Consider the following 25,968-nt stretch of genomic DNA (forward strand, 5'->3'; position numbering starts at 1 on the left):
AAGCTCAATGGCAGCTGTGTTGTAATAGGATAAGGTTATCTAAACTGATTATGCAAAACATATGCTGTACAATAACTGCCATATGCAATGTTTTATTTAACTTTGCAACTTTTAGACGCACTACCAAATCTATATTAGCGGTTTCCCACTTCTATAAAAGGCAAAACAAAAGCCCAACGCTCACTGGCAGATTAACAAAGTCACGTGCTCATTAGTGACAGGGTCATCCTGTGTGCATTGGACTTCACTCAACACTTGACTAACCTAAGAAGTACTGCTCAAAACTGGATTATTCAAAATAAAAAATTTGGCCCATAAATAAATGGAAAAATAATGGAAATGGGAACCTCGCCAGTTTGGCAGCAAATGGACTTTATCGTTTTATCAGTAATGCAGAAACATGGTCCAGCTGACCACAAATAGCAAAGTTCTCCTCACCTTTCATGCCTGAATATCTGTTGGAATTTTGTTTAAGTGAACCTGTATTGTTACGTCAGCTACAAAAACGTGGGCTGACTTCTAATCCATTTACTTACAAATGTCGCAAGTTAAGATGAAAAAATATGCTAAGCTCTTTCATGGATAAACAATAACTAACATTTTTGAAGTCCGGCACGCTGGTTAACATCAGCATTCTCTTTGCTGAAAGAGAACGCACTATTCTGAAGAATACAAAGCCCTACAAGAGTAAAAGGTCCAAGAAGTCCATTCCATAACACCTCTCAATCCTGTGACCTCCCAAAGCAAAAAGCCTCTTTAAAATGCATCCTTGAGGTGGGCGAGGCCACCACCACCTTCTGATTTCCTTCCAAATCACTCCTTCATCATCGCTGGGTCTGAATCCTGGGAATCCCTCCATACTGTGGGAATACCTTCACAGAAAGGGTGTAGTTGTTCAAGAATGCTACTTGCCACCACACTGTTGAGGGCAATGCTAGGGTTGGCCAATGCATGCCAACAACATGAATGCAAAAATAGTTTTACCCTTTTCAACAAGTTTCACCCTTCTATTATTCTTTGCCTTTCTACTACCTACAAGCATACGTAACAAATCTCCTCACCAATTAATCAAACAAAGCTCTCCTTTTTAAGAGGAAAGCATCCAATTTGAATATGTAAAACTATAATTAGGAAATTACTAGTAACTATCTGTATTTATGTATTTACAAAATTAAAATCCTCCAAGAACTGAAAATGTTAATTTGGTTTAATCCCATTAAAATCTGGCAGTTGAATACTTGGAGGGGCAGCAGTGTTGGATTAAACATAAACATAAACAAAATTTCACCTTTGTCCGAACCATCTGCTGAGGGAAGCCATTCATCGCACTCATCAGCCATCCCTCCAAACTTTTGGCAAAATTCCGAATAGCTTGGGTCAAAGCACCTACAGAAACACTGAGAATTAATGACATCAAATACAAAAACAAAAAGATTTATGACACTCACGTGAATTGCACATAGGCTGTTGGTGTGGAGTAGCGCATTGTTAAAAAAAGTAGAGATTAATAGCCTGTAGCAAAGGCTGAAAGGACTTGAGTTCCTGTTTACATTAGGATAAGCAGATTATCTCCTGTCCAAAAGGTAGGAGTTTTCTACAGTGTGTAGAGGACAGATTTGTGCAAAAATGCCCCTTAAGCGAGGATGCCAACCTAAGTGTATCTGAAGTATTTACCTAGTAACAATAACAACATAATTGTTTTTAATGTAATATTTGAAAGACATAAAACAGTCTGCAGAATTATGAATGTATACAGTAGAACTCTGATAATCTATTTACTGGTAATTCTAAATCCCAATTGTTCACTATCTGGATCACATGTGTTGCTTCCCACATTTCCTTGAAAGTCACCATCTTCCCAATTATTGCACTTCATTGAAACTCACCAGGGTTTCAGTTCCTGCCCTTCCTGGACTCTCACTGGAACACCTGTATCTGCATTCCGTTGAGATTCACTGGGGCATTGGTTGCTTAGCTCTGCTGAAACTCACCATCACCCCAGGTCCTGCACCTCTCAGAAATTCAATAGGGCCCCAGTTCCTGCAGTCCCCTCTGACTCCCATACTCTTCTGAAACTCACTAAGATCAGGATTCCATGTTCCCTCGATAAATGGAGCAAATTTGTTAATGGTTAAATTACTTGAAATCAGTGGAATGTGTTCAAAAACAAATCTACTGTGATAAAGGATCAATTGATATGACCTAAAAAAGTTGATTTAAGAGAGGAACAACAGAAATCTAAAACAAAGTCTCCAAAAAATATTAAAATAACAGATCCTGTAAACAGAGGGAAAGGTTTAGTGGGTAAATGTCTCAAATGGAAAAAAAAAAGATATTTAATTATATTAGGACCAAGACAATGTCCTGTAAACCTAGTCAATGAAAATGAAGAAGTGTGAAGATATTACTTAGCCTCTGCATTCACAACGGGAGAGGAAGTAATGGGTCTGTCCCACTTAGGCAATTTTTCAGCGGACTGCCGGCGACTGTCAAGTGGAACACACACACAGAAACACATCGCAAAGGCGGGGGCCAGGGCAAGTGGGGGGGGGGAGGTGCTGTCTGAAATTCACACGGTGCAAAACCAAGGTGATACAGACACACACTGCGATGAACAGGAAGGTTGGTGCTGTAATTAAGACGGTTAGCACAGTGTACTACCGGTAAGTCCTTTAAAAGAGGGGGGGAGGGAGAAGGAGTGGAGACAACTTTTAAGAAGCCAGACAACTTTTAATAAGCCAGAGATACACAGCTGTGAAGTTCAGCGGACAGTTAACATTACCGGTTGGTTATCCTTGCTTCTGAAAACTACTCCTTACTTTTTGTTCCCAATGAGCCAATGAAATTCACCGGTCAGCACCGGCTACAACCTACGAAAATCTAAAAGAACCTTCGACCTCCTGACAACCCACTAGGACCTCCTTGCGACCCACCAACGGCTCGAGAATTCTCGCTACTCTCCATGGCGGTTTCATCCTAGTCACCACTAATTTTTCAACATGTTGAAAAATTCTCACCGACCATATTGAGGCCGCAACTAGTTCCCAGAATGGGGGAACTCCTCACGACCATGAAGGCGACTCCCCAGCAACCACCTGCGAACATGTGTATAGACAATTCAAAAAAGATGTTGGAGACCAGGTATGGTTTTTGAGGGGTCAAAGTCAGAAACCACTTAGTTAGCAGTAAAGAGGAAAAGTGGAATCACAGTATTGTAAGTTGGAGCAAAACATATTCTGGATGGAGAGAGAGGGAGAGAGAGGGAAATGACTGTAGCAATAACTTGCAGCAAAGAGAGCAGAGAGGAGATGTGATAAAGGAGCACATGCTGGATTTAGACATAACTCAAAGGGCGTCATTCAAGGTCCAAGAGAATGCAATAATTGGAAGAGCTACTAAAATGAGGGCTTGAGTGCGAAGGAAACTATTTTTATACAATTATCATCCAAAACTTACTGCCTGCAAGAGGGTAGAAACAAATTTAGTAAGGGTAATTGAACAAGCACACGACAGAAAATAATTTGTAGTGCTTTAGGGAAAAAGCAAGGAAATTGAAATAATTGGATTGCTATACAGAAACTTATCATGCACTCAATAGGCTAGATGTTCGCCTTCTATGAATCTAATTCTATGATTCTAAATGTCTACCTTGTCAATGATACCCACCTGAAGAGAAGGAATTGTGTGTATTAAGTTCTTGAGTAAGCACTTGAATGCATAAATACTAAAGAGTGATATTTACAAGCTACTTACTAGGGACAGGCCGCAGAACATCAGGAATAAGAATCTCCACCAGTGCCTGGTACAGCACATGATCACAATTTCGCATCCACTTGATGATGGGCTCGAACTTACAGAGACTGATGAGTTTATCTTTGGGGAAAACAGCCTCACTCTCCTCCTCGCTGTATAATGAGAAACACAAAGTATTTCATTACCAATGCAGCAGACAGAAAATAAACCATGCCCAGCACCGTCAGACCACATCACTGATCATCTGCAACCTGATCACGTACCCAATCCTTTGATACCCTGACCCCATGTCTGACCTTCCCATCCACCTGCCCCACTTTCTCCCTCAGGATCCCATGACCTCTTTTCCTTTGCCTCAGAAACGACCTTTGGACATGTTTTGCGTGCATGGGCTTTCTACAGAACACAACAGCTTCTTTACACGTACAATGGAGTATTGTTACTGGGAGGACCCCATGCCAAACTGGAACTGGTCCACGATGAAGCACCTCCTCTTAACCTGCTTTTGAAGCTTCAAATAGTTCCCAGCCATTTATCATTTACCATGAGTGGAAAATAGCTACATTTCAAAACCAACCCACTGGTTTTGGACAAATGGCATTTTGTATCTATACCCCATAAGAAGTATCAATCGGACAAATTCTTTGTGAGATAAGAACACAAAATCATTACTTCATGTAGTAAAAAGAGTGCATTAATCACCCAGGACTATAGCGCTAGTTACACCACAGTATTAGTCAGCCTTAAGCAAGAGAAATGTTTTGAATCAAAATTTATTTGAGGTCCTGCAACATACTGACAGCACTGCTATGAGTTTCTGGTACAATCAGTTATAGAGGAGGAACTTTACACCTCCAGCATATGCTAACTAATTACAAGTTAAGCAATTTTGCAGAGGCTGAGCACAATATGCTGCAAGAGCAAACAGCCATAAGTCAGATAAAAAACACTCATCCTACGATTGATATAACTTGCAACCCCCACCAACCCCTCCTATTAAATTCTCAGATGTGTACACTGCATAACCATGTCCCACAATCCAGGCAAACCAATCATTAATATAATGTATTTATTATATTAAATATTATTAAAATATAATACCACAGCACAGTGGCGGAGCTGGTAGAGCCTCTGCCTCAACACCAGAGACCTGGGTATGATCCTGATCTCAGGCGTTGTCTGTGTGTGCACACATTCTCCCTGTGACTGTGTGGGTTTCCTCTGGGTGCTCCAGTTTCCTCCCACATCCCAAGGATGTGCGGACTTGTAGGTTAATTGGCCTCTATAAATTACCCCTGTTGTGTAGGTAGTGGATGAGAAAGTGGGATAGGTAATTGATGTTCTGTGCGGTTTCAGTGGGCCATAGGACCTGTTTCCATGCTGCATCTCTAACTAAGCTAAACATTACATTAATTCCATAATAATTAAATCAGTGCATAAACACACCCAAGATTTACATTGGCATTTTTGCATTCCCAGCCTGTGAGATCTATATAAGCACTTTGCGGTTGAAAGACCAGTTCTTTCACTGTAGTCCAATAATGAATGCATTATTGGAAAAGTTTGTAATTTTCCTTACCTAACAGAAGTAACAGAAGCACCATCGTTTGGCGAGGGAGCTGAATGCCAAAAAGTCTGCCAAAGTTTCTCAATATAGTGAAACTGAAGGTTTATTACAACGTCCAGCATTGCCTGTAAAAGAACCCATTCATTTGTTAGATAGGAAGTAGAAAAAATTAAATTCTCATTTGAAAAATCCATAGTAAACTAACAAATTGTGTTTCTGAAATCAGGAAACAGGAGCAGCTTTTTGTTTTCAGTACATCCACACAGGCAAGTAATAACCTTGGAGATTGATTAAGCTAATTTCCCCACATTAAATAAAGAAAATGTTAAATATGAATGTTTGATTTTGACATTAATGTTTCCACATTATAAATTACATGAGATTACCCAGGCCAAAATAAATGTAGGCATTTTCCTTTGGCATTGGAGAAGTTGAGGAGTTAGAACAACTCCGAAATGATGATGTCTCCACATCATTGTTTAGGACTTCTCTCGTCTAGAAGCCTCATTGTTTCTCACGAGGAGAGTTCACAGTCTGCTGCATAGGAGGCTTGAGCCAGCTTTATGTAGGACCTCACGGCAGCTCCGACACAGGACCTCTCATCAGAGGCCTGTTGGAGAATAGCGATTTTGCAGGGGTGATTAGCGCTTTTCTATAATGCAATGTTTTGAGGAACGCAACTATCGAGTTATAACATAACTACTTGGACATACTTTTTGCAACACAAAGGAAGAAAATACCCTTTCAGTCATCAGGCTGTTAAAGATCTTAATTCACATTTACATACATAAAAAAGCAAGATCATTATAAAGTATCTTGTTGGAGCAACACGCAGGTCAAATTATCTTTTAAAAACAATTAGAGCGATTAATTTTTTTTTGGAAAACAATAAAACAAAACTGAATATCAAAGTTCAGGGTAGGCAATATTTTTAATTACAGTACCATGTCAATGAAATAATCTCCAATGACATGACCTACAAGTGGAAGAATACTCCAGAAAAAATGAATGCAAGATTCATCAGAACCCCTATATGTTCAGACCAAGGCAGGCATATCAAAGTATTAGAACACAACAATAGGCTTCTGTGCTGATTGTGAAATGATCACATGTGATACCCAATTAAATCATCATACCTTACATATCCCATACACTACAGTCTTCTAGAATACCTCACCTCACAATGCTCCCTGTACAAAAGCTGTAATGTCTTCACTTCATTCAGTGTGATATTCTCTGGCAAAGGAGAGTCACCAATCTCAGCATCAATGAAATCTGGCAGTACATGAGACATATCTAATAGGAGTAAAAGTTAAACAAATATATGAATAGGTTTTGCATGAAGAGTCCTATATAACTTGAATATTCCATGTCTATTTGATTTGGTGTCTTTTCTGTCAACCCATGCCCAACATTTGTTTACACTTTTTTCTGTTTTTACTTTTCTCTTTTTTCGGTTTTTCTTCTCAGTCATTGACCTTTCACCAGAAATCATTGCCTTGACTTCACGAGCTCCAACTTAAACCTTATTTCAACTCCTCAGCCTTTCTATTCTGCTATCATCTTATATTCAGCCTAGTTCCAAAACATGCCCTCTGTTCCTCTTTCAGATTCCTCCAAGAGGCCTGTCAAGGCTACTCCTTGTGAACAGAGACCCAAATGCCTTATCTTCGATATCACCTTTTTCCTTCCTAAGCACGTGCTACAGTCTCAGCCAGTGAATCAGCTATCCCTGTGCCTCTCCACATCTCACTCAAAATGTATTCACATTTAAATAAGGTCTTTGCCGTCCAACAGTATGTTGTGGGTGATTTATATTAACAATAAGCCATTTAAAAAATAAAGAACCAAGGAACTGCACATGCTGAAAGATAGATACAAAGTGCTGGAGTCATGCGGGTCATGCATCTCTGGAGAAAAATAGGAAATAGGAAAAAGAAAAACAATACTTTTTTTTCCTGAGATGCTGCCTCACCCGCTGATTTACTCCTGCACTTTGTATCTATCTTTCCCATGTAAAGAAACCTGCATAATCACACTTCCCCCTAAAAACCTTCTGGTTTTAGCTGCCTTCATTTGCATCAATTAGACTATTAGCATTTCTCTTACCCACAAAACACAGCATAATCTGCCTGACTATTCCTATGGTGCGGGTGTGCATCCCACCCTGTATCAATATCCCCAAACTCTTCTTTAAAATTCTTTACTATTACTTTACCAACTGCAAGAATTGCAATTGTTTTTCACAAAAAAATCTTCATAGCTTTCCTACCTTAGCCATCACTTTGGGCAACCTCTCATTCTTAGTGATTTCATTCCCCATCTCATTCCATCCATCTGTGTCTCCCACCGTACACCTGTTCCAATGCAACCCTCCAGACAAATACCCAACCAATCTTAACCGGCAACCTTAAACCTTACCTCCCACATGGTTTCACTAAGTTATTCTTCCTAATCACAGTCAAAATGTCCTTGTACAGGTAAGATGCAAAGATAGGAAGTTCAGGGAACCTTGGTTAACAAAGGATATTGAAGATTTAATCGTGGAAAAGGATAAACATGTCATTTATAGGAAAGTGGTACACAAAATATAGGAAAGAACTTAAGAGGGCAAAAAGAGGCACTTTAGAGTGGATAAATCCCTCGGCCCTGATACCATCTATCCCTGGCTGCTAAGAAAGCAAGGGAGAAGATTACTGGGGCACGGTTTTTTTGCATCTTTGTTAACCACAGATGAGGTAAACATAGAAAATAGGTGCAGGAGTAGGCTATTCGGCCCTTCGAGCCAGCACCGCCATTCAATATGATCATGGCTGATCATCCAACTCAGTATCCTGTACCTGCCTTCTCTCCATACCCCCTGATCCCTTTAGCCACAAGGGCCACACCTAACTCCCTCTTAAATATAGCCAATGAACTGGCCTCAACTACCTTCTGTGGCAGAGAATTCCAGAGATTCAACACTCTCTGTGTGAAAAATGTTTTCCTCATCTCGGTCCTAAAAGATTTCCCCCTTACCCTTAAACTGTGACCCCTTGTTCCAGGCTCAGTTCTGCACCCTGAGTCTGAAGAAGGGTCAGATCCAAACGCCATCAATCCATGTTCTCCAAAGATGCTGCCCGACCTGCTGAATTACTCGAGCATTTTGTGTCTTTTTGTGTTTTACCCAGCAACCGCAGCTGTTTCTACTACTTTTCTATGTTTTTCTACTACTTTTCTACTACAATTTCTATGTTTCTATGTTTCTATTAATAACTATCTGCACATTCAACTCATCCACCTTATTACGAATGCTCCTTGCATTGAGACACAAAGCCTTCAGGCTTGTTTTTACAACACTCTTAACCCTTATACAATTATTTTGAAAAGTGGCCCTTTTTGATTTTTGCCCTGGATTTGTCTGCCTGCCACTTTTACTTTTCACCTTGCTACCTATTGCTTCTACCCTCATTTTACACCCCTCTGTCTCTCCGCTCACACATTTAAGAAACCCTTTCCCTTTAACTCCATCCTCAACTATCCCATTTGACACCCCACCCCGCTTATACAGTTTAAAACCAACCGTGTAGCAGTGGCAAACCTGCCTGCCAGAATGCTGGTCTCCCACCTGTTAAGATGCAATCCGTCCCTTTTGTACAGTTCCCCCTTACTCCAAAACAGATCCCAGTGATCTAAGAATCTAAATCCCTGCCCCGTGCACCAGTTCCTCAGCCACACATTCAGGTCCCGTATCTCCCTGTTCCTGCTCTCGCCAGCACGAGGAACTGGAAGCAAACCGGAGATAACAACCCTGGAGGTCCTGCTTTTCAGCATTTTTCCGAGCTCTCTAAAGTCACGCTGCAGAATATTCATCCCCTTCTTTCCGACATCATTTGTGCCGACATGCACTACGACCTCCGGCTGTTCACCTTCGCCCTTAAGGATTTTCTGCACTCTGTCCGTGACATCCTGGATCCTGGCACCAGGAAGGCAGCACACCATCCTCGAATCCCGGCTGTTGCCGCAGAAACCCCTGTCCGTACCTCTCACAATGGAGTCTCCCACTACAATGGCGTGCCTGACTTTGGCCTCTTTGGTTTTTGCTCAACAGCCCTAATCGCATCGCAAGCCAGTCGGCCGCTCAGTGTAACAACGTCTTCTGTCCCGACAGCTTCTAATTGGGTGAACCTGTTCACAAGAGGTACAACACCCGGGGATGTTTGCATTCCATGCTTCCCTCCCTTTCTCACCGTCTCCCACCTTCTCTCTTCCAGTACCTTAGGTGTAACAATCTTGCTGTAGGACTTGTCGAGGAACGACTCAGTTTCTCGGACGAACCCGAGGTCATCCAGGAGCTCTACCTGGATGCACTTCTCGCATTTGTAGCAGCCAGAGGCACCAGTAGTGTCCTTGACCTCCCACATACTGCAAGCATCACACTGAATCAGCTTGCCTGACATCTCCTTCTTTCGTCTCTCCCTCTCCAGTGTTTTGCGTAGCCTCCTCTCCTCAGCCGAAGACTCTCGAGCCGAAGACTCGCACTTCCCTCACAAGGCCGCTCACTCACTGCCGCTCCCTAAGAGCCGTCTTGCTTATATTCCTTTCTGACCATCTCAATCTCACTTTTTTTTAACTTTAGGAAACCCCTTAAAACCTTAATTCTTCATTGAAACCTTACTGATCTACCTCAATAGATCCTTGAATGGTCATGTCAAATTTTGTTTCTGTGCTTTATTCAATCTACCGGTTTTTTTAAAAAATGCAGGTAATTGTTAGGCATTGGGAATAAGTGGAGCAGCCTCCCATTATGGAGCAACATATTGTCAGCTGGAAATTCTTTGAGAAATATTGAAGAGGAATGTTCAACATTCAACATAAGCCATAAATAGCCTGCAGAGGATTAACTCCCCTTGGAATCTCCTGAAGAAGAATAACAGACTGACCCAGAAATTGCTGGTGATGTTGGCTCTGTGCAGCGACTGATTGTTCTGGAGTTGTTGGGGTCGCATGCTGTCCATTTCCAGGCATATTGTCTCCCACACCATCCAATTTTTGCATTGGTTTAAATCTAAAAACAAACACAAAACATAAAAATAAAAACGCATTTTGGAAGAATAAGGTCCAGGAATGAAAATCCTGCCCCTCTTCTGGTGTTCAACAAAATTACAACTGATCTGTTAACTGTTCTCATGGAACTGTCTTATTCCCCCTGATCTGCTGATAAAGATTAAGGATCTAAGATCAGCAATGTTCTTGCATCAACTGATATCTTTTTTAAATTTATGATAACTTGCAATAAGCACTGAAACAGTGGAACAATTTTAAATACTCATTCCTTTAAGCTACCCTCAGTGGCAGTATTTGTTAATTTCTCCTTTCCCTTGTACACCAAATTATACTGACCAGATTCCTCATTATTTCTCTATTTAGGAAGCACACTGTTTAAGATTACTTATGTGACCATTCCCAGTGTCACCTGGAAGCATTTAATTTGAACTCAATGACAATCACCAGGTTTTTGTACATTATTTCTTCACACATATCTGCTGAAAGAAAGTTCTATCTATTCCATTTCTTTACCAATGAATTGCTATGAAAGGTCAATGACATTTCAAGAATTAAAGGCACAGGTTGATTAAATCAGATCTGATCAGTGTCTTTGAAAGTTACGGTCAAAAGTACCAATCTTAGCATGTATTGCTATTGTAATCAATAACCTTCAATGTTAAAACTCCAACTCGTCCTTTATCTTGAGAAATAGAAACATACAAAATAGGTGCAGGAGTAGGCTATTCAGTCCTTCGAACCAACTGATCATAGCTGGTCATCCAAAATCAGTAACCCATTCCGGCTTTTTCCCCATGACCCTTGATTCCCTTAGCCCCAAGAGCCAAATCTAACTTTGTTTTGAACACATGCACTGAATTGGCCTCTACTGCCTTCTGTGGCAGAGAATTCCACAGATTCATAACTCTCTGGGTGAATTTTTTTTTCCTCATCTCAGTCTTAAATGACCACCCCTTATTCTTAAACTGTGACCTCTGGTTCTGGACTTCCCCAACATCGGGAACATTTTTCCTGCATCTACCCTGTCCAATCTTCTAAGAATGTTAGATGTTTCTATATGATATCCTCTCATCCTTCTAAATTCCAGCGAATACAAGCCCAGTCGACCCATTCTTTCAACATACGTCAATCCCGCCATCCCAGAAACCTGGTGAACTTATGTTGCACTCCCTCAATAGCAAGAATGTCCTTCCTCAAATTAGGAGACCAAAATTGCACACAATATTCCAGGGCCCTGTACAACTGCAGTAGGATTTTCTTGCTCCTAAACTCAAATCCTCTCGCAATTAAGGATTCTTCACTGCCTGCTGTACCTGCAATGCTTACTTTCAGGGACTGATGTACAAACACACCCAGGACTCGTTGCACCTCCCCTTCTCCTAATCTCACACCATTCAGATAATAATATGCCTTCCTGTTCTTGCCACCAAAGTGGATAACCTCACATTTATCCACTTTATACTGCATCTGCCATGCATGTGCCCACTCGCCCAACCTATCCAAGTTACCCTGCAGCCTCATAGCATCCTCCTCGCAGCTCACACTGTCACACAGCTTTGTGTCATTCGTAAACTTAGAGATGTTACATTTAATTCCCTCATCTAAATCGTTAATATATATTATAAACAACTGGGGTCCAGCACCGAGCCTTGCGGCACCCCACTAGTCACTACCTGCCATTCTGAAAACGACCCGTTCATCCCTACTCTTTGCTTCCTGTCTACCAACCAGTTCTCTATCCATATGTATACCCTACCCCCAATACCATGTGCTCTAATTTTGCACGCTAATCTCTTGTGTGGGACCTTGTCAAAGGCTTTTTGAAAGTCTAGATACACCACATGCACTGGCTCTCCCTTATCCATTCTACTTGTTACATCCTCAAAAATTCCAAAAGATTAGTCAAAAATGATTTCCCCTTCACAAATACATACTGACTTTGTCCAATCCCGTGGCTGCTTTCCAAATGCACTGCTATAACATATTTAATAATCGACTCCAGCATCTTCCCCACTACCGAAAGGTAAGGCGAACTGGTCTATAATTCCCCAGTTTTTTTTTCTCCCTCCTTTCTTAAAAAGTGGCTACCCTCCAGCCCACAGGAAATGATCCAGAGTTGAGGGAAGATTGAAAAATGATCACCAATGCATCCAATATTTCTAGGGCCACCTCCATGAGTACTCTGGGATGCAGACCATCAGGCCCTGGGGACTTGTCTGACTTCAGTCCCCAACAGTTTACCCAACACCATTTCCTGACTAATGTGGATTCCCTTCAATTCCTCCCTCCCACTAGATCCTCGGTCCCCTATTATTGCCGGGAGATTGTTTGTGTCTTCCTTAGTGTAGACAGAACCATTGCCATTTTCTTGTTTCCCAATATAAATTCACCTGCCTCTGACTGTAAGGAATCGACATTCGTCATCACTAATTTTTTTCCGTTTTACATACCTAAATAAACTTTTACAGTCAGTTTTTATATTCCCTGCAAGCTTTCTTTCATGCACGTTCCCCCCCCCCCTATTAATTAACCCCTTTGTCCACCTCAGTTGAGTTCTAAATTTCTCCCAGTCCTCTGGTTTGCCACTTCTTATGGCCAATTTATATGCCTCTTCCTTGGCTTTATCACTATTCTTGACTTCCTTCGTCAGCCACGGTTGAGCCGCCTTCCCAGTTTTATTTTTTCGCCAGACAGGGATGAATAATTTCTGGAGTTCATCGATGCGGTCTTTAAATCTTCACCATTGCATCTCCACTGTCAACCCTTTAAGTATAATTTACCAGTCTATCCTAGCCAATTCCCGTCTTATATCTGAGAAAACAGCTCAGAAGATGCATTAAGTTGCTACCATATAGCTAGAGTTCCTGGACAGGGGTTAAATGATGGATGAGGTAAGTGGGATTGCACCTTGACTTGGGGTGTGGATCCGTGGCCAAAGTAGACCCTCGATATGAGTTGGGTGGGTCATGTCAGCAGGGGATGTTCAGATATAGCTATTTTAGAAATGAGTGACAGCGGGGATTGTTTCCTGGAACTCTTCAATGTAGGATGAATAATGGAAACAGCAGGCAGAGAAATGCTGGGACTGTATGCTTGCTTGAGTTTTTGAATGTGGGTTGTAAAGTAGGCATCGGCATCATAATATTGTGCTGCACCATTGCTGAGGATTGGGATCACATGGGATGAGGGCAGTATAGTTTTGTGTTGGAATTGTATCTGGACTAGGGATTGTGGCCTCTGGGTCACAATGGCTCTTGGTTAAGGACATGCTGACATCGGTCCTCAGCTGATATGCCGGGGTGCAATCTTTGCTGAGGACCAGGGTCCCTGAACCTTGGGGAGATGGGCAAAGGCTGGTATCATACCTTTGCTTCTGATGTACTGGTTGCTGTCGCATCGCCATGTACTGCATGTCCTCCTGTAAACGGTTTAAAGGCGAATCTGGCTTTAGACGAATCCCGTAATAGTGATACTTGGAATTTCCCCTGCAACACAGGAATGTGATCTACAACTAAAGATTGCTGAATAAATAGTTGCTCCTGGCAACAATTACAAAAATAATTATTGTCATTATTTCTAGGCAATAGAAAAGCAGTGAGAAATATTAGCTTAATTTTTGTATTTGATGTAGATTTTTGTTATGTCATTACAAGTGGTTTCGATCAAGGAGACAGAAAAAGAGAATAAAGATTAATCAAAAGCAGGTACCAACACTCCCGGTTATCAAATCTCATTTCCAATTTTTAACCAGCTGTATTGCTGGGCAGTGGTGTAATTGTAATGCAAGTCTTTTAGGTTAATGAAGTAGAAAAACACTATTATTGCAGCTTTCAAGACTGATGTTCAAAGTGCAAGAAGTTTGAACATCAACAGGAATTTAAAGCTCCTGCATATCGGGATACATTTATCAAATGACTTTTTATTAGCACAAGGAGAATGTTTTAAAGCAACTCCTATCTTAGAAACATTGTCGTGGGAAAGTTTCACTACAGACCAAGATACAACAAGAAAGAATTGTTGACATAGATTTATGGATATGCAATTTGCTCTGACCTTGTTCCTAGTCTTCTGGTCCTCAGCCCCATGAACACTGAACGAATCAGTTTGCCAAAGGAAGCTGCATTGACGGGATCAAGCTTCTGTTCTTGACAATGCCGCAGGTAATGGTTGTAGAGGGAACTCCGAGGGAGACTAACTCCTTCAGCTGTCTCATAATTGTCAAGAAGCCACTGAAGCTGTTTTGAGCAGAAAATGTATGTCACCCATCCGTGCTGTAAAATTTTCCTAAACAGCTTCCAATGTATAGGTTTACTGGTCAGCTCAGTAAATTAACACCCGAGAACACAAAGCCAAGAATTGCACGATAAACAGTGAAGGCATTAAATGGTATCACATTAACAAGCGGTTTCTCTGAAGCTCGCTTTCAGGAAGTTTTCCTAGTTTAAATCACATGGAAATCCTGAAATGAAATACACATTCAATTGTTTTCTCATTGCAATGGTAAAATGAGATGATTTAACTTGTAGAGTACATAACCTTTGAAATAGAATTAGCCACTGTTGATGTAAATTTCACTCTTATATCACATATAGTTAGAAGGAGAGTCTCTTTACGGGACTTTGCATTGCACCCTGTTTCACAACATTGTTAGGCAACTCCTATCCATCTTACTAGGTCTCATGAGTTGGCAAATGGGAAGCAATGTTTGAAGATTGCTTCTTACAGAAGGAAATCAACACTTGAAAACAAACCCTTCTTAATTGTAACTAGTCCAAAAAGTAAATTGATCTACAGGACACTTTGATGCCTGTGCAAGAGCTGGCCTACTAATGCTTCGTGTTGCGAGTCACATTGAAAACCCAGTATAGGTTTCCTCATAAAATAAGCACCAGTAACATGTGGCTGTTAGAATCCATCTGCCTGAGACTCCACTTAGATTGAAAACTCCAAAAGTGCATTACTCTCTGGGTGAAAAAAAAATATTCTTGTCTCAGTTCTGAATAGTTGACCTCTATAATTTACTTTCAGATTTTGACCCCTGGTTCTGTTATTCCAGCATTGAAAAACATCTTCCCTGCTTCCATTGTGTCAAGCCCCAGAGGAACTTTGTATGTTTCAGTGCGATCACCACTAATTCTTCTTGGTCACAGACTCTCAATCACTCCTCACACCCTCAACCCTGTAATCAATTTGGTGAACCTTCATTCCATTCTCATTTTCACAACTATATCTTGCCTTGGGTATGAAGACCAGATCTGCACACATTACCTAGGGATACAGACTCGCCAATATAATTTCAGTAAAGGGTTTATATTCTCATATTCAAATCCTTCTGGAATAAAAAGCAACATTCCAACTGCTTTCACACGGCTTACTGCAGCTGAATGTTAACTTTCAATGATTCATGTATGCCTGGGTCCCTCTGAACACCTACTCATACTCCATTCAGCCCATCCGTTTATAAAACACTCCACTATTTTTTGACGAAAGGGGATGCCCACATATTACCCCTCAGGCGGTGTCCTTGCCTATTCACTCTACCTGTTCATGATTCCTTGAAACCTTTCTGATGCTTATCAACTACCATGCAACTTTGTATCATCAGCCAACATTGCACTTGGTTCATGATCTATTTCAGTAAAGATAGGACCGTGGGGGATACAGTATATAAAACTCCATGTAGACCAGAATAGTAAATTACTAGATGAGGTCAAATGAAAACCTGGGTCATTAGAGGTACTCACATGGCTGTTCAGTAGAGTACTTTTATGAGCTGTGATGCCTTCAGATTTCTGTAGGTTCTCAATTGCCATTTCAATCTATTGAAGCAAGTGTAAAGTTTCAGATGAAACATCGTAAAATCAACTTTGGCTATTATTCAACTGACTAAATGTATAACAGAATATGCATAAATTACATGTCATAACAATCCCAGATAGTCAATGAACACAAATAATATATTTGAGGAAGATAATGATATTATATGAAAATGTATTAAAAAATAAGGTGAACAGGCTATCTATTTACTTCTTTCACTATCAGGAACAACAACCTTTGACTTCCTGCAGCATTCCCAATTGTGCATGGGCCAGGATTCCAACACATGCATTTCTCAAATGAGAAATAACAGCATAAAGTGAGGAAAAATAACATGCAAAGACTTGTTTTTCCAATTTCCACATTGTTCATTGAAAGCAAGGATTTTATCACAAACAAATATTGCAAGGTCAGGCTAACTTCCTGCTCCATGTAATTCCAAGCTCTTTAAAATGATGATTGCGAGTTAAAAATGGCATTTCCCTTAACATCAGCCTCCTTTATGTGCTTATAACCTTACGTGGAACAAGAGCAGTCTTCTGACTCTCAAAGGGGGATATGAGCCAAACGTGGCCAAATGGGGCTAGCTTAGATGGGGCATCTCGGTCGGCATGGACAAGTTGGGCCAAAGTGTCTGTTTCCATACTGTATGACTCGATGGCTCTCAGACCGTTACCAGCATTGGGAACTGCAAAGACAATGCCCTAATGAGTGTTAGACCAAATGTATGTAGTGTTTAACCACAAAAGTGCTTGCCCAATTAAATTATAGATTATTAAATTAATTATAATGCATTCTGGTTCCTTTTTTGATCACCTCTTTTTCAGTGTTATGGCATATTAGGTGATGTGATAGCTAACATCTAAGTTCTCATTTAGTTTTATATTCAAATGTCTTCTGTCCCATTCATGAATTATTTTTTACAAACATACAGCACCTTACTCATGTTAAATTTCTTAACCCCAATAAAGCCCTCAATGAAAACCAGAATGAGAATCATAGTCATAAATCCGTGAAACTGTCCCTTGGATCCACCATGTCCATGCTTAATTAGGTGATTCTTCAATGTTCTGAGCATCTGTCTCCACCACCCATTGCAGATTCCAACCATCCTCTAGATGATAAAAATATTTCTCAGATCTGCTCCAAAACACAAGAAAATAGGACAGGGGTAGACGACTCAGACCCTCAAGCCTGACCCACCACTCAAACAAGAATGGAAAATAAATAATGGCATTGCCAAGTGACTCCCAGATCCTGAAAATTGAAATAAAAAGAAAAAAAGAGGGGTTGATGACATGAGAAGAAAAAAAAAAATAGAATTCAGCAATGAAGCAGCATCTGTGGAGGTGATGGGGTAGTCGATGTTTTGGGCCAAAACTACACATCAGGACCAGCAGTTTGTTTTTTACTCCTAATATCAGAATCTGCAACCTCTTGTGTCTCAATAATGATGAAAAATAAATTATCTTCATACTAAATCTTTAGATCTTGGGTGCACAGGGCTGGGAAGAGTCCTATAGTTGCTATGGTGGTCATTTTCTAAAAATTGATTGATAAGGTCTGCAATTAGGCAGGCAAATTAAAATTATTAGGAAACAGTCAATAGGAGGCAGATATGGCTACATACATCTTGGAACTGGGATATGGGCAGGAGAACTGGATTAAAAGGGAGAAAACCTTAAAACAAATTCCATCATATTTCATTAATTGATGTAATCGTTATCAAAGGCTATCCAATCATTATCTCAGACAGCACAGCCAGATTACTGAAGCTGTCTAGGGGAGTTTTATTTTTTAAAAAGGTCCCTTCATTACCTTTATGTACTTATCAATATTCAAACTTGTTCCATGGCTAACACTCGGCAAGTTCCTTAATGTGAGATTTTGGTCTAATGTGTCTGGTACCAGGGTTTCCAAAGAAAAGCAGTCATGTTGTGACTGTGAAAATCCACTGTGACTGAACTAACAACAGGGTAACAAAATCAGCTCTTGACATCGCATAAAAGAGCCTGCAACATCCCCTCATCCCAGGTTAGCTGAAGTTGGATGAAAGGAGTGAAAAAAAAAAATCAGGGATTTGCAATCTTTTCAACCAAACAAGTTTGCTCACAGTTCCAGGTGATGGGCGTGTAGCGTGAGACAGTGGGTGTCTGGAATTGTCCATCGATCCTCCATGGATAAGGTATGTTCCACCACTGCTTGAGATGATCTGACTTCCTCCCACCTCCATCGCAATGCCTACGGTTCCCACCATATTATGAGATGGCACCACAGTGGGTGAGGACACAACCGTGGTCACTTGAACAGAACTTCCCGGTGATTCAAAGTACGAGGCTCCAGGATTCTGTGCATAGAGTTGGGTTTCTGGGTACGAGTATGCTGCACGTCTGGACAAAACAAAACAACAAGGGGAGTTATAAGACCTGCCGCAGGAAATATTCTTGAATGTGCGATGGGAAGGATGGTGAATGCAGATGTGAAGTAGTTATATTCATAGAGTGAGTATCATAAGAGGACGGAAACAGGTCATTTGGCTGATGTCCGGCTTACGAGTGGACACCCATCACTATTTAGCCCATCTTCCAGTACTTGACCCATGGCCTTTTACATCTGGGCGATTCAAGAGCTCATTTAGACACTTCTAAAATGTTATCTGTGACTCTGAACTGAAGTTCTTGTAAACCACATCTACTGCACTGCTCATCAAAATCTTCTCCAAACTTAGTCAGATTAGTCAGACAGGACTTGTAGTTGGCAAAGTCATGCTGCTCTCTCTGATTAGTCCCTGCTTTTCCAAGTAATCATGAATCCTGTCCCTCAGAGCCTATCCTATAACTTCCTTACTATTCATAGGCTCACAGGTCTGTAATTACCAGGCATACCCTTGCAGCCCTCTTTGCCGCCCTTCAGTCATCTGGTAGCATCACTTCAGCCAGCCAAGTAAAATTCTCAGCCAGTGCCCCAGCAGTCTCTTCCCTTGCCTGCTACAACAGCCTGGGAGAAATTTCATCCAACACTGGGGGATCTATCCACCTTTAAATCTGCCAAGCCATCGAGTAATTCTCTTTATTTACAGAGACTAGAATTTCATCTTTGCTGTACCCTTCAACTGCAAAGTACGTTTGATGAATACCAATGAAAAGTACGCTCTGGCCAGAATCTGGTGACCTCGTGCCTAAAGCAACCGTTTGATCAGTTAAGATCATTACTGCATTCCTCAAGTGCCCTTCGTGCGCTTTATCTCGAGAACTGCTAGTTATCTCTATTACCTAATTTTTTTTAAACTGGTTTCCATTATTGCCTTGGTCTATGAACCCCATGTCATGTCCTTGTCCTGACTTAGGCCTCTTGTTACCTTGAAGACAACCCCAAGGTCTAATCTGGCTTTATCCATGCTGTCTGGAAACATTCTGGAGATAGCATTGTTATCTCTGCATACATTATCAATAACAATTACAATGATCTTAAAGCCTCCAGAGATGTTGGCTTCATGGCCAAGTGACATTCCATTGGGATGCTTGTTTTCTCTTCCATAGATTTACAGAAACCATGGTTGAATTGTTTGCTGGGAATATAAATATATTTTTGTCTTAAGCTATGATTTAATACATGTTGTTTTTATTTTTCCTGTGTCCATGATTTTATTACTTCCAAGCCTATATGCCAATTATTTGAAACAACTACCACTGAACCCTCGCCATTGTCCAACTTAAATTCTGACTTTGGACAACAGAATTTTTTTGTTAAAGGAGAAAAGCAACCAGTACCGCTCAGTGAAAGCATCCTGTGAGAATCTCGAGGCTTATCTCATGCACAGATCAAATATTACCAATTAGTGATCACAGCACCTTAAGTTTTACAGCAGCACCTGTGCAATACCAGAACAAACACCCGCAGACATTTTATCACGATTATGAATATTTACACACCCTATATCAATGTTACTGCTTCATATACATTCTTCTTGCTTTCATCTTAGGTAGTTCCTTGGGATCACAGATGACTTACTTCCAGTCTAGTTTTGTGGGTTCAGCAGTGGCTAATGAGGTAAGTGTGGAAATAACAGACTCTTCGTGGATGGGGCAGGATAGTGACATGGGGCAGGTAGGTAGATAGGTTGTGATGTGTCCTGATTCTTCCACTACTCAAACATGGCCTCTGTGCTCCAGACGCAGGGACAACATTTTCACAGCCAACCTGAATACCCTTTCTCCACTCCATGCTCGTAGGACAAGGGGTGAGGACATTGTATTTTTGTAGCTGGCATTGAGCACACCATTGAAATTTGCCCTCTGTATGTCTTGGCGGCTCTTCCTATGTCAGAGCTCACAACAGTGCACCTGTTTCAGGAGTCTGGTGTTTGGAATGCAAATTACATTGACTGCCCTGCAGGGCTAACCTTAATGGAACTTGTACATCATCACAACACGACCTTTGGGAATACATATGGGAGGTCTGTTCATTTAACTAATAACAGCAGGAAACATGCCGCCCTTGTTTCTGATGATATGTGCTTTCAAGCTTTGATCTTTCACCGACAGGAGAGGGCAGAAGAAGGAATAACCAGAGTGTGAGTGATCCTTGATTGCTGGCTGCTCTCCCGAGGTAGTGCAAAGTGTAGCTGGAGTATGTGGACTGGGTAGTGCATTTGCCTTACTAAACTGTCATGCATCTGGAGATAGACACAAAAAGCTGGAGTAACTCAGCAGGATAGGCAGCATCTCTGGAGAGAAGGAATGGGTGACACTTCGGGTCGAGACCCTTCTTCAGACATGCATCTGGATATTGGTATCGGTTTATCCTTATCGCATCTATCAGTATAGTGAAACGTTTTGTTTCACGTGATATCAAGTAGGTGGAGTATAGGTGGAGTTGATGGGGGGGAGGGGAGGGAATGAGGGAAGGTTGGTTTGTGTGATGGACTGACCTGCACCCAAAACTCTATGCAATTTCTTGCAGTCTTGGACAGAGCAGTTGTCAAATCAAGTTGGGACACATCCTGGTAGGATCCTTTCTACGGTGTATCTATAGAAAGTTGCAGGCATTGTTGGAGACATGCCAAATTTCTGTTGTCTTCTGACGAGGTAGAGACATTGGTGTGCTTTGGCCATCAATTCAATGTGGTTGGACCAGGACAAATTGTTGGTTATACTTACACCCAGCAGCTTGAATCTCACCCCCGGTGACATAGTCATCACCCTGTTTCCTAGTCAATGACCAGCTCCTTTGTCTTACTGACATTGAGGGAGAGTTTAGTTTAGAGATACAGCGGGGAAACAGGCTCTCCGGCCCTCCATGCCGACCAGCGATCCCCATGCACTAACACTATCCTGCACACACTCGGGACAATTTATAATTTTACCATGCCAATTAACATGCAAACCTGTACATCTTTGGAGAGTGGGCGGAGAAAAAACCCATGCAGAACTTACAAACTCCATACAGACAGCACCTATAATCAGGATCGAATCAGAGTTTCTGGTGCTGTAAGGCAACTGGTCTACCGCTGCACTACCGTGCTGCCCAAGAGGTTATTGTCTTGACATCATGTTAGTAACCTTCCTGTGCTCCAACTCATCATTGTTGGGGAACCATCCCACTACAGCAGCGTCACCTGCAATCTTGTGGAATTTGGCTGCACAGTTGTGATTGCATAAGGAGTATTCTAAGGAGCTGAGAACGCATCCCTGCGGGGCACCCAAGAGGCCAATATAGACCACCTGCGATCATATTGAAAGGAATTGGCTTTGGATACATTTTATTTACTTTTACCTTTAGTGTACCTCTAACAAATCCCATAAAAAATGGCTCTGAGAGAACAATTACAATGATTTTATGATTTATGGAACGTTGATCAAATGTTTTGAACAACTATGGAAAAGCATAAGGAGTAATCAAAAGTAAAAATACCTAGCAGGAGACAAGCTGACTTCAGAGGTCCAGGGAAAGATATGGTCAGGGTAAACCAGTCAATAATCAACAGGTAAAACAATAATCAGAGAATGGTTTGTTTTTAATAAGTTAGCTTTACATCCTAAGTATGGGTGGAGCAACAAAAGCTAGAGCTCACTAAATGCCTAATGAGATGGAGAACAAGAGGCATGACAGGTTGACAATGCAAGCAAAAATCAATGGTAAATTTGATCCCAGAAAGGGCTTGTGGAGGCAGAGGTGTTAAATGAACAAACAGGGTGCTGCTGCTGAAGCAATAGTAAAAGATGAATAAATGGAATGGTAGATCGGCTATAAAACAGCAAGGTAGAGGTACTAGAATAGCTGGCTACACTTAACTATGAGACCAGGTTTAGGATGATACAGAGAAATTGGGTGTTGCTAGAAGACGAGATTTTCAAATATTGCATCCTTAATCAACAAACATTCAAGGATAAGGCCCAAACCATCATAGACCACAGATTAATCAATCTACACTCCTGTTGAGTCTGAATTGAAAGAGAGTATGTGTGAATTTATTAATTTGTGAATCATAGAGATGTCATAGAATCACACAGCATGGAAACCGGCCGTTCAGCCCAACTTGCCCACGCCGGCCAAGATGCCCTCCCCACCTTAGTCCCACCTGCCTGCGCCTAACCCATATCCTTCCAAACTTAGCCTATCCATGTACTTGCCCAAATGTTTCTTAAACATTCTAACTTGCCTCAACTACATCCTTCAGTAGTTCATTCCATATACCTACTGCCTTTAAGTAAAAAAGTTGCTCCTCAAGTTCCTATTAAATCTTTTCCCTGCTCACCCATGTCCTCTGGTTATTCATTCCCTGAAGCCCGTCCCACTTTCACGACCTAATTGGCGACCTCTGCCGAGTTTGCCCTTGACTCATACTCGCAGCATGGTCGCCACGAGGTCGTAGGTCTTCGTATCTCTTTCTCATGCTCGTGAGTGGGCGCCGTGTAATCGTGGCCTCAAGTAGGTTGCGGCGTTTTTTCCAGCCTGATAAAAAAATGTCCACAAGTAAAAAAGGTCGGCATGAGAAAAATGGACACTTTTTACTCGTACGTAGGTAGGTCATAGTAGGTTGTGATGGTAGTCGTAGGTAGGTAACTGGCCCGAGAAAAAAAAATGCAAACATGACATCATTTTATCATGTGATCATTTTCCACTCGTAGCTAGTCGTAGTTGGTCTTAGGTGTGGAAGACTGAGGTCGAGGGGGGGTCGTAGGAGGTCGTAGACATAGTCATAAGAGGTCGTAGACACAGTCGTAGGAAGTCGGCGACATAGTCGCAGGTCTTTTAATTCGGCGAGTCAACACAACCTTGACATTTTTTTCAACTCGTCTAGGGTCTTCAAAACTCGTGCATTAGGTCGTCCAAGTGGGACAGGCCCTTTACTCTAGGTAAAAGACTGCATTTACCCTATCGATTCCTCTCATGATCTTATGCACTTCCATAAGATCATCCCTCATCTTTCTGCGCTCCAAGGAATAAAGTCTCAGCCTGCTCAACCTCTCCCTATAGCTCAGGCCCTCAGATCCTGGCAACATCCACGTAAATAATCTCTACACCTTTTCTAGCTTAACATTATCTTTCCTACAACAGGGCGACCAAAACTCAACACAATATTCCAAATGTGGACTCACCAATGTCTTGTACGGTTGTAACATGATTATCCAATTTCTATAATGAAGTTAGTGTTAAACTAAATTAACAGTTTTTAATGAGGTAGCATAAACGGTTAATGTCGGAGATTCTGTTATTTAGGTGGATTTTTAAATATCTGATAAAAAATACCATACCGCATGGAAGGTTTGTCAGCAAAATTGAAGCCAATGTTACAGCAGCATGCATATCAAATCACCTTTGGGTTAAAAAACAGAATGTAGCAGTGAAAAGTATTTTTCAGTCCAGAGGAAGGTATGGAGCGGATGTTTCCCAGGAACTAGTGGCAAAGCCATATCTTTTCTCGATATGCATTTGCCGCTTGAATGATACATGCAGACGACACAAAACTGGCAATCAGTGAGGTCAGGTATATATTAAGGTATACATCAAGAGGACAGATAGGCTGTTGGAATAGGCAGACACAGGTCAATACAATGTGGTACATTGTGCTTGGAAGAACAAAGAGGGGAAATATAATGTAAAGAATACAATTGTAAAGTGGGTACTGATGAATAGGGATATGTTCATGTGTAAATGTTAAGATGGCACAAAAAAAAATTATTAAAAAAACTAAAGTAGGACACATATTCCTACAATTGAGTTATATTGAACTTCCATGCAACCTATGCAGAACGTGTAGAAATAAATGACCAAAATGATTCCAGATATGATTAGAGAGGTTTGAATTATTCTCCACAAAACTGCTAGGATTAAAGTGATTCAAGTTATGAAGAGTCAATGCAGAACGTGGACAGAAACCCTTCCTGTAAGCAACATTACAATTTTCAAAAGAACCAAAAAGATTTTGTAGATAAGCATGTTTTTTCTCTGGATTATAAGAAGCTGAGGGGCAACTTATAGAGGTGTACAAGATCATAAGGGGCATGGCTAAAGTGAATGCTCAATCTTTTTCCTGGGTAGAAGAATTAAAAACTAGAGGGTTATGGTGTAAGGTGAGATTGGGAGAAATGCAAGAGGGACCTTAGGCACAACTTTTTCACTCATAGCGTAGTCCATATCTGTAATGAGCTGACAGAGGAGCCTACAGAAACAAATACAATTATGATTGTTAAAAGATATTGAACAGATATATGGATGGGAAGGGTTAGAGGGGTATTAAGCATATGCATGTAAATTGAACAATCCCAGTGCGCCCACTTGTTTGCCATGGGTAAGGCGAGCCAAATGGCTCGTTTTACATGCTATATAGCCCTATGACTACAACTCTGAGAACTCTCAAATCGTCCTTGTGCCTCTTTCGTTCAGGAATGCACTCAGCTATCTAATTATACCCTGGGAAAGGTGCCATCCAATAGCACCCATATTTGCCATTCTCCAATATTTCAATGGATGTGCTGAAAACACTTCAATTAAACAAAGCCAACACCAAACTTTAAGCTGGTTTATTATTTATAGAGAACAAAGTTGGCAGGTAAGACAACAAAGTAAAATCTCATTTTCTTTAGTAATCACAAGTGCCAGTGACAAATCACAATATCCCAGGTATAACGTAGGTGCGTTCTTCCTCCTGGTCAGTTCCAAGTTTAAAATGAAAGATTTTGTTCTTTGTGCTAAATTGAAACAAAACTGGCTCCCACACGTTCCAAAGTGCTCTCTCCCTCCGGTATTGCACATTCCCATTGTTCTCAAAACTGACAGGACCACCTGTCCTCATGAATATGAAACAATGATCCATGAGGGATCAGACAAAAACAAGTTATTAAACTCAGGAAAACTGTAAATATGGAGTATGTGCATGGGGCAGATGGGCACCAGAAAACCAGAGATAAATAAATTCATGTGGCGACAAAGTCAACATAGTATGAGGAGGGGTGGAGATGTATTACTGGTGAATATATATTGATCAATACTTAGTAAAATAGTTTTGTGGCTATTTAATTTTTAAATAGAACATTTTAATGTTAAACCAAATAGGGATGACCCATGGTAAACTTGACTAAACTATTAATATGTAAAATAAAAGATCAACTGGCAGGAATTTGTGGGGTACTTTCAAAAGAGAATTGCACAAACCAGGAGAGGAGGGAGAAAATCTTGGATAATCAGAAGTAGTCTCATCAGGGGACCAAGCACAAATCAGTGGACACAAATAATGAATTGACTGGGATCTGCGACCCAAGTGTTCATGTGACAAACACAAG

The 25,968-nt window shown here is 41.0% G+C and overlaps 1 protein-coding gene across 5 annotated transcripts in view; it reads right to left on the minus strand.

Annotated features, from left to right (window-relative positions):
• The window catches only part of LOC129711212 (DNA-binding protein RFX2-like), an 85,536-nt gene that overhangs the window by 9,719 nt on the left and 49,849 nt on the right, over positions 1–25,968 (minus strand). For all 5 annotated transcript variants that reach the window (XM_055658690.1, XM_055658689.1, XM_055658688.1 and 2 more), the window contains 9 exons: positions 18,297–18,573; positions 16,111–16,185; positions 14,420–14,601; positions 13,732–13,851; positions 10,243–10,367; positions 6,498–6,616; positions 5,333–5,445; positions 3,754–3,905; positions 1,289–1,386 (listed from right to left, as the gene is read on the minus strand). In XM_055658690.1, coding sequence (XP_055514665.1) covers positions 1,289–1,386; positions 3,754–3,905; positions 5,333–5,445; positions 6,498–6,616; positions 10,243–10,367; positions 13,732–13,851; positions 14,420–14,601; positions 16,111–16,185; positions 18,297–18,573 — 1,261 coding nt within the window. The remainder of the gene's footprint in view (positions 1–1,288; positions 1,387–3,753; positions 3,906–5,332; positions 5,446–6,497; positions 6,617–10,242; positions 10,368–13,731; positions 13,852–14,419; positions 14,602–16,110; positions 16,186–18,296; positions 18,574–25,968) is intronic.

The sequence above is a fragment of the Leucoraja erinacea genome, chromosome 29 (assembly GCF_028641065.1).
Source record: "Leucoraja erinacea ecotype New England chromosome 29, Leri_hhj_1, whole genome shotgun sequence".
In the NCBI taxonomy this organism is placed as follows: domain Eukaryota; kingdom Metazoa; phylum Chordata; class Chondrichthyes; order Rajiformes; family Rajidae; genus Leucoraja; species Leucoraja erinaceus.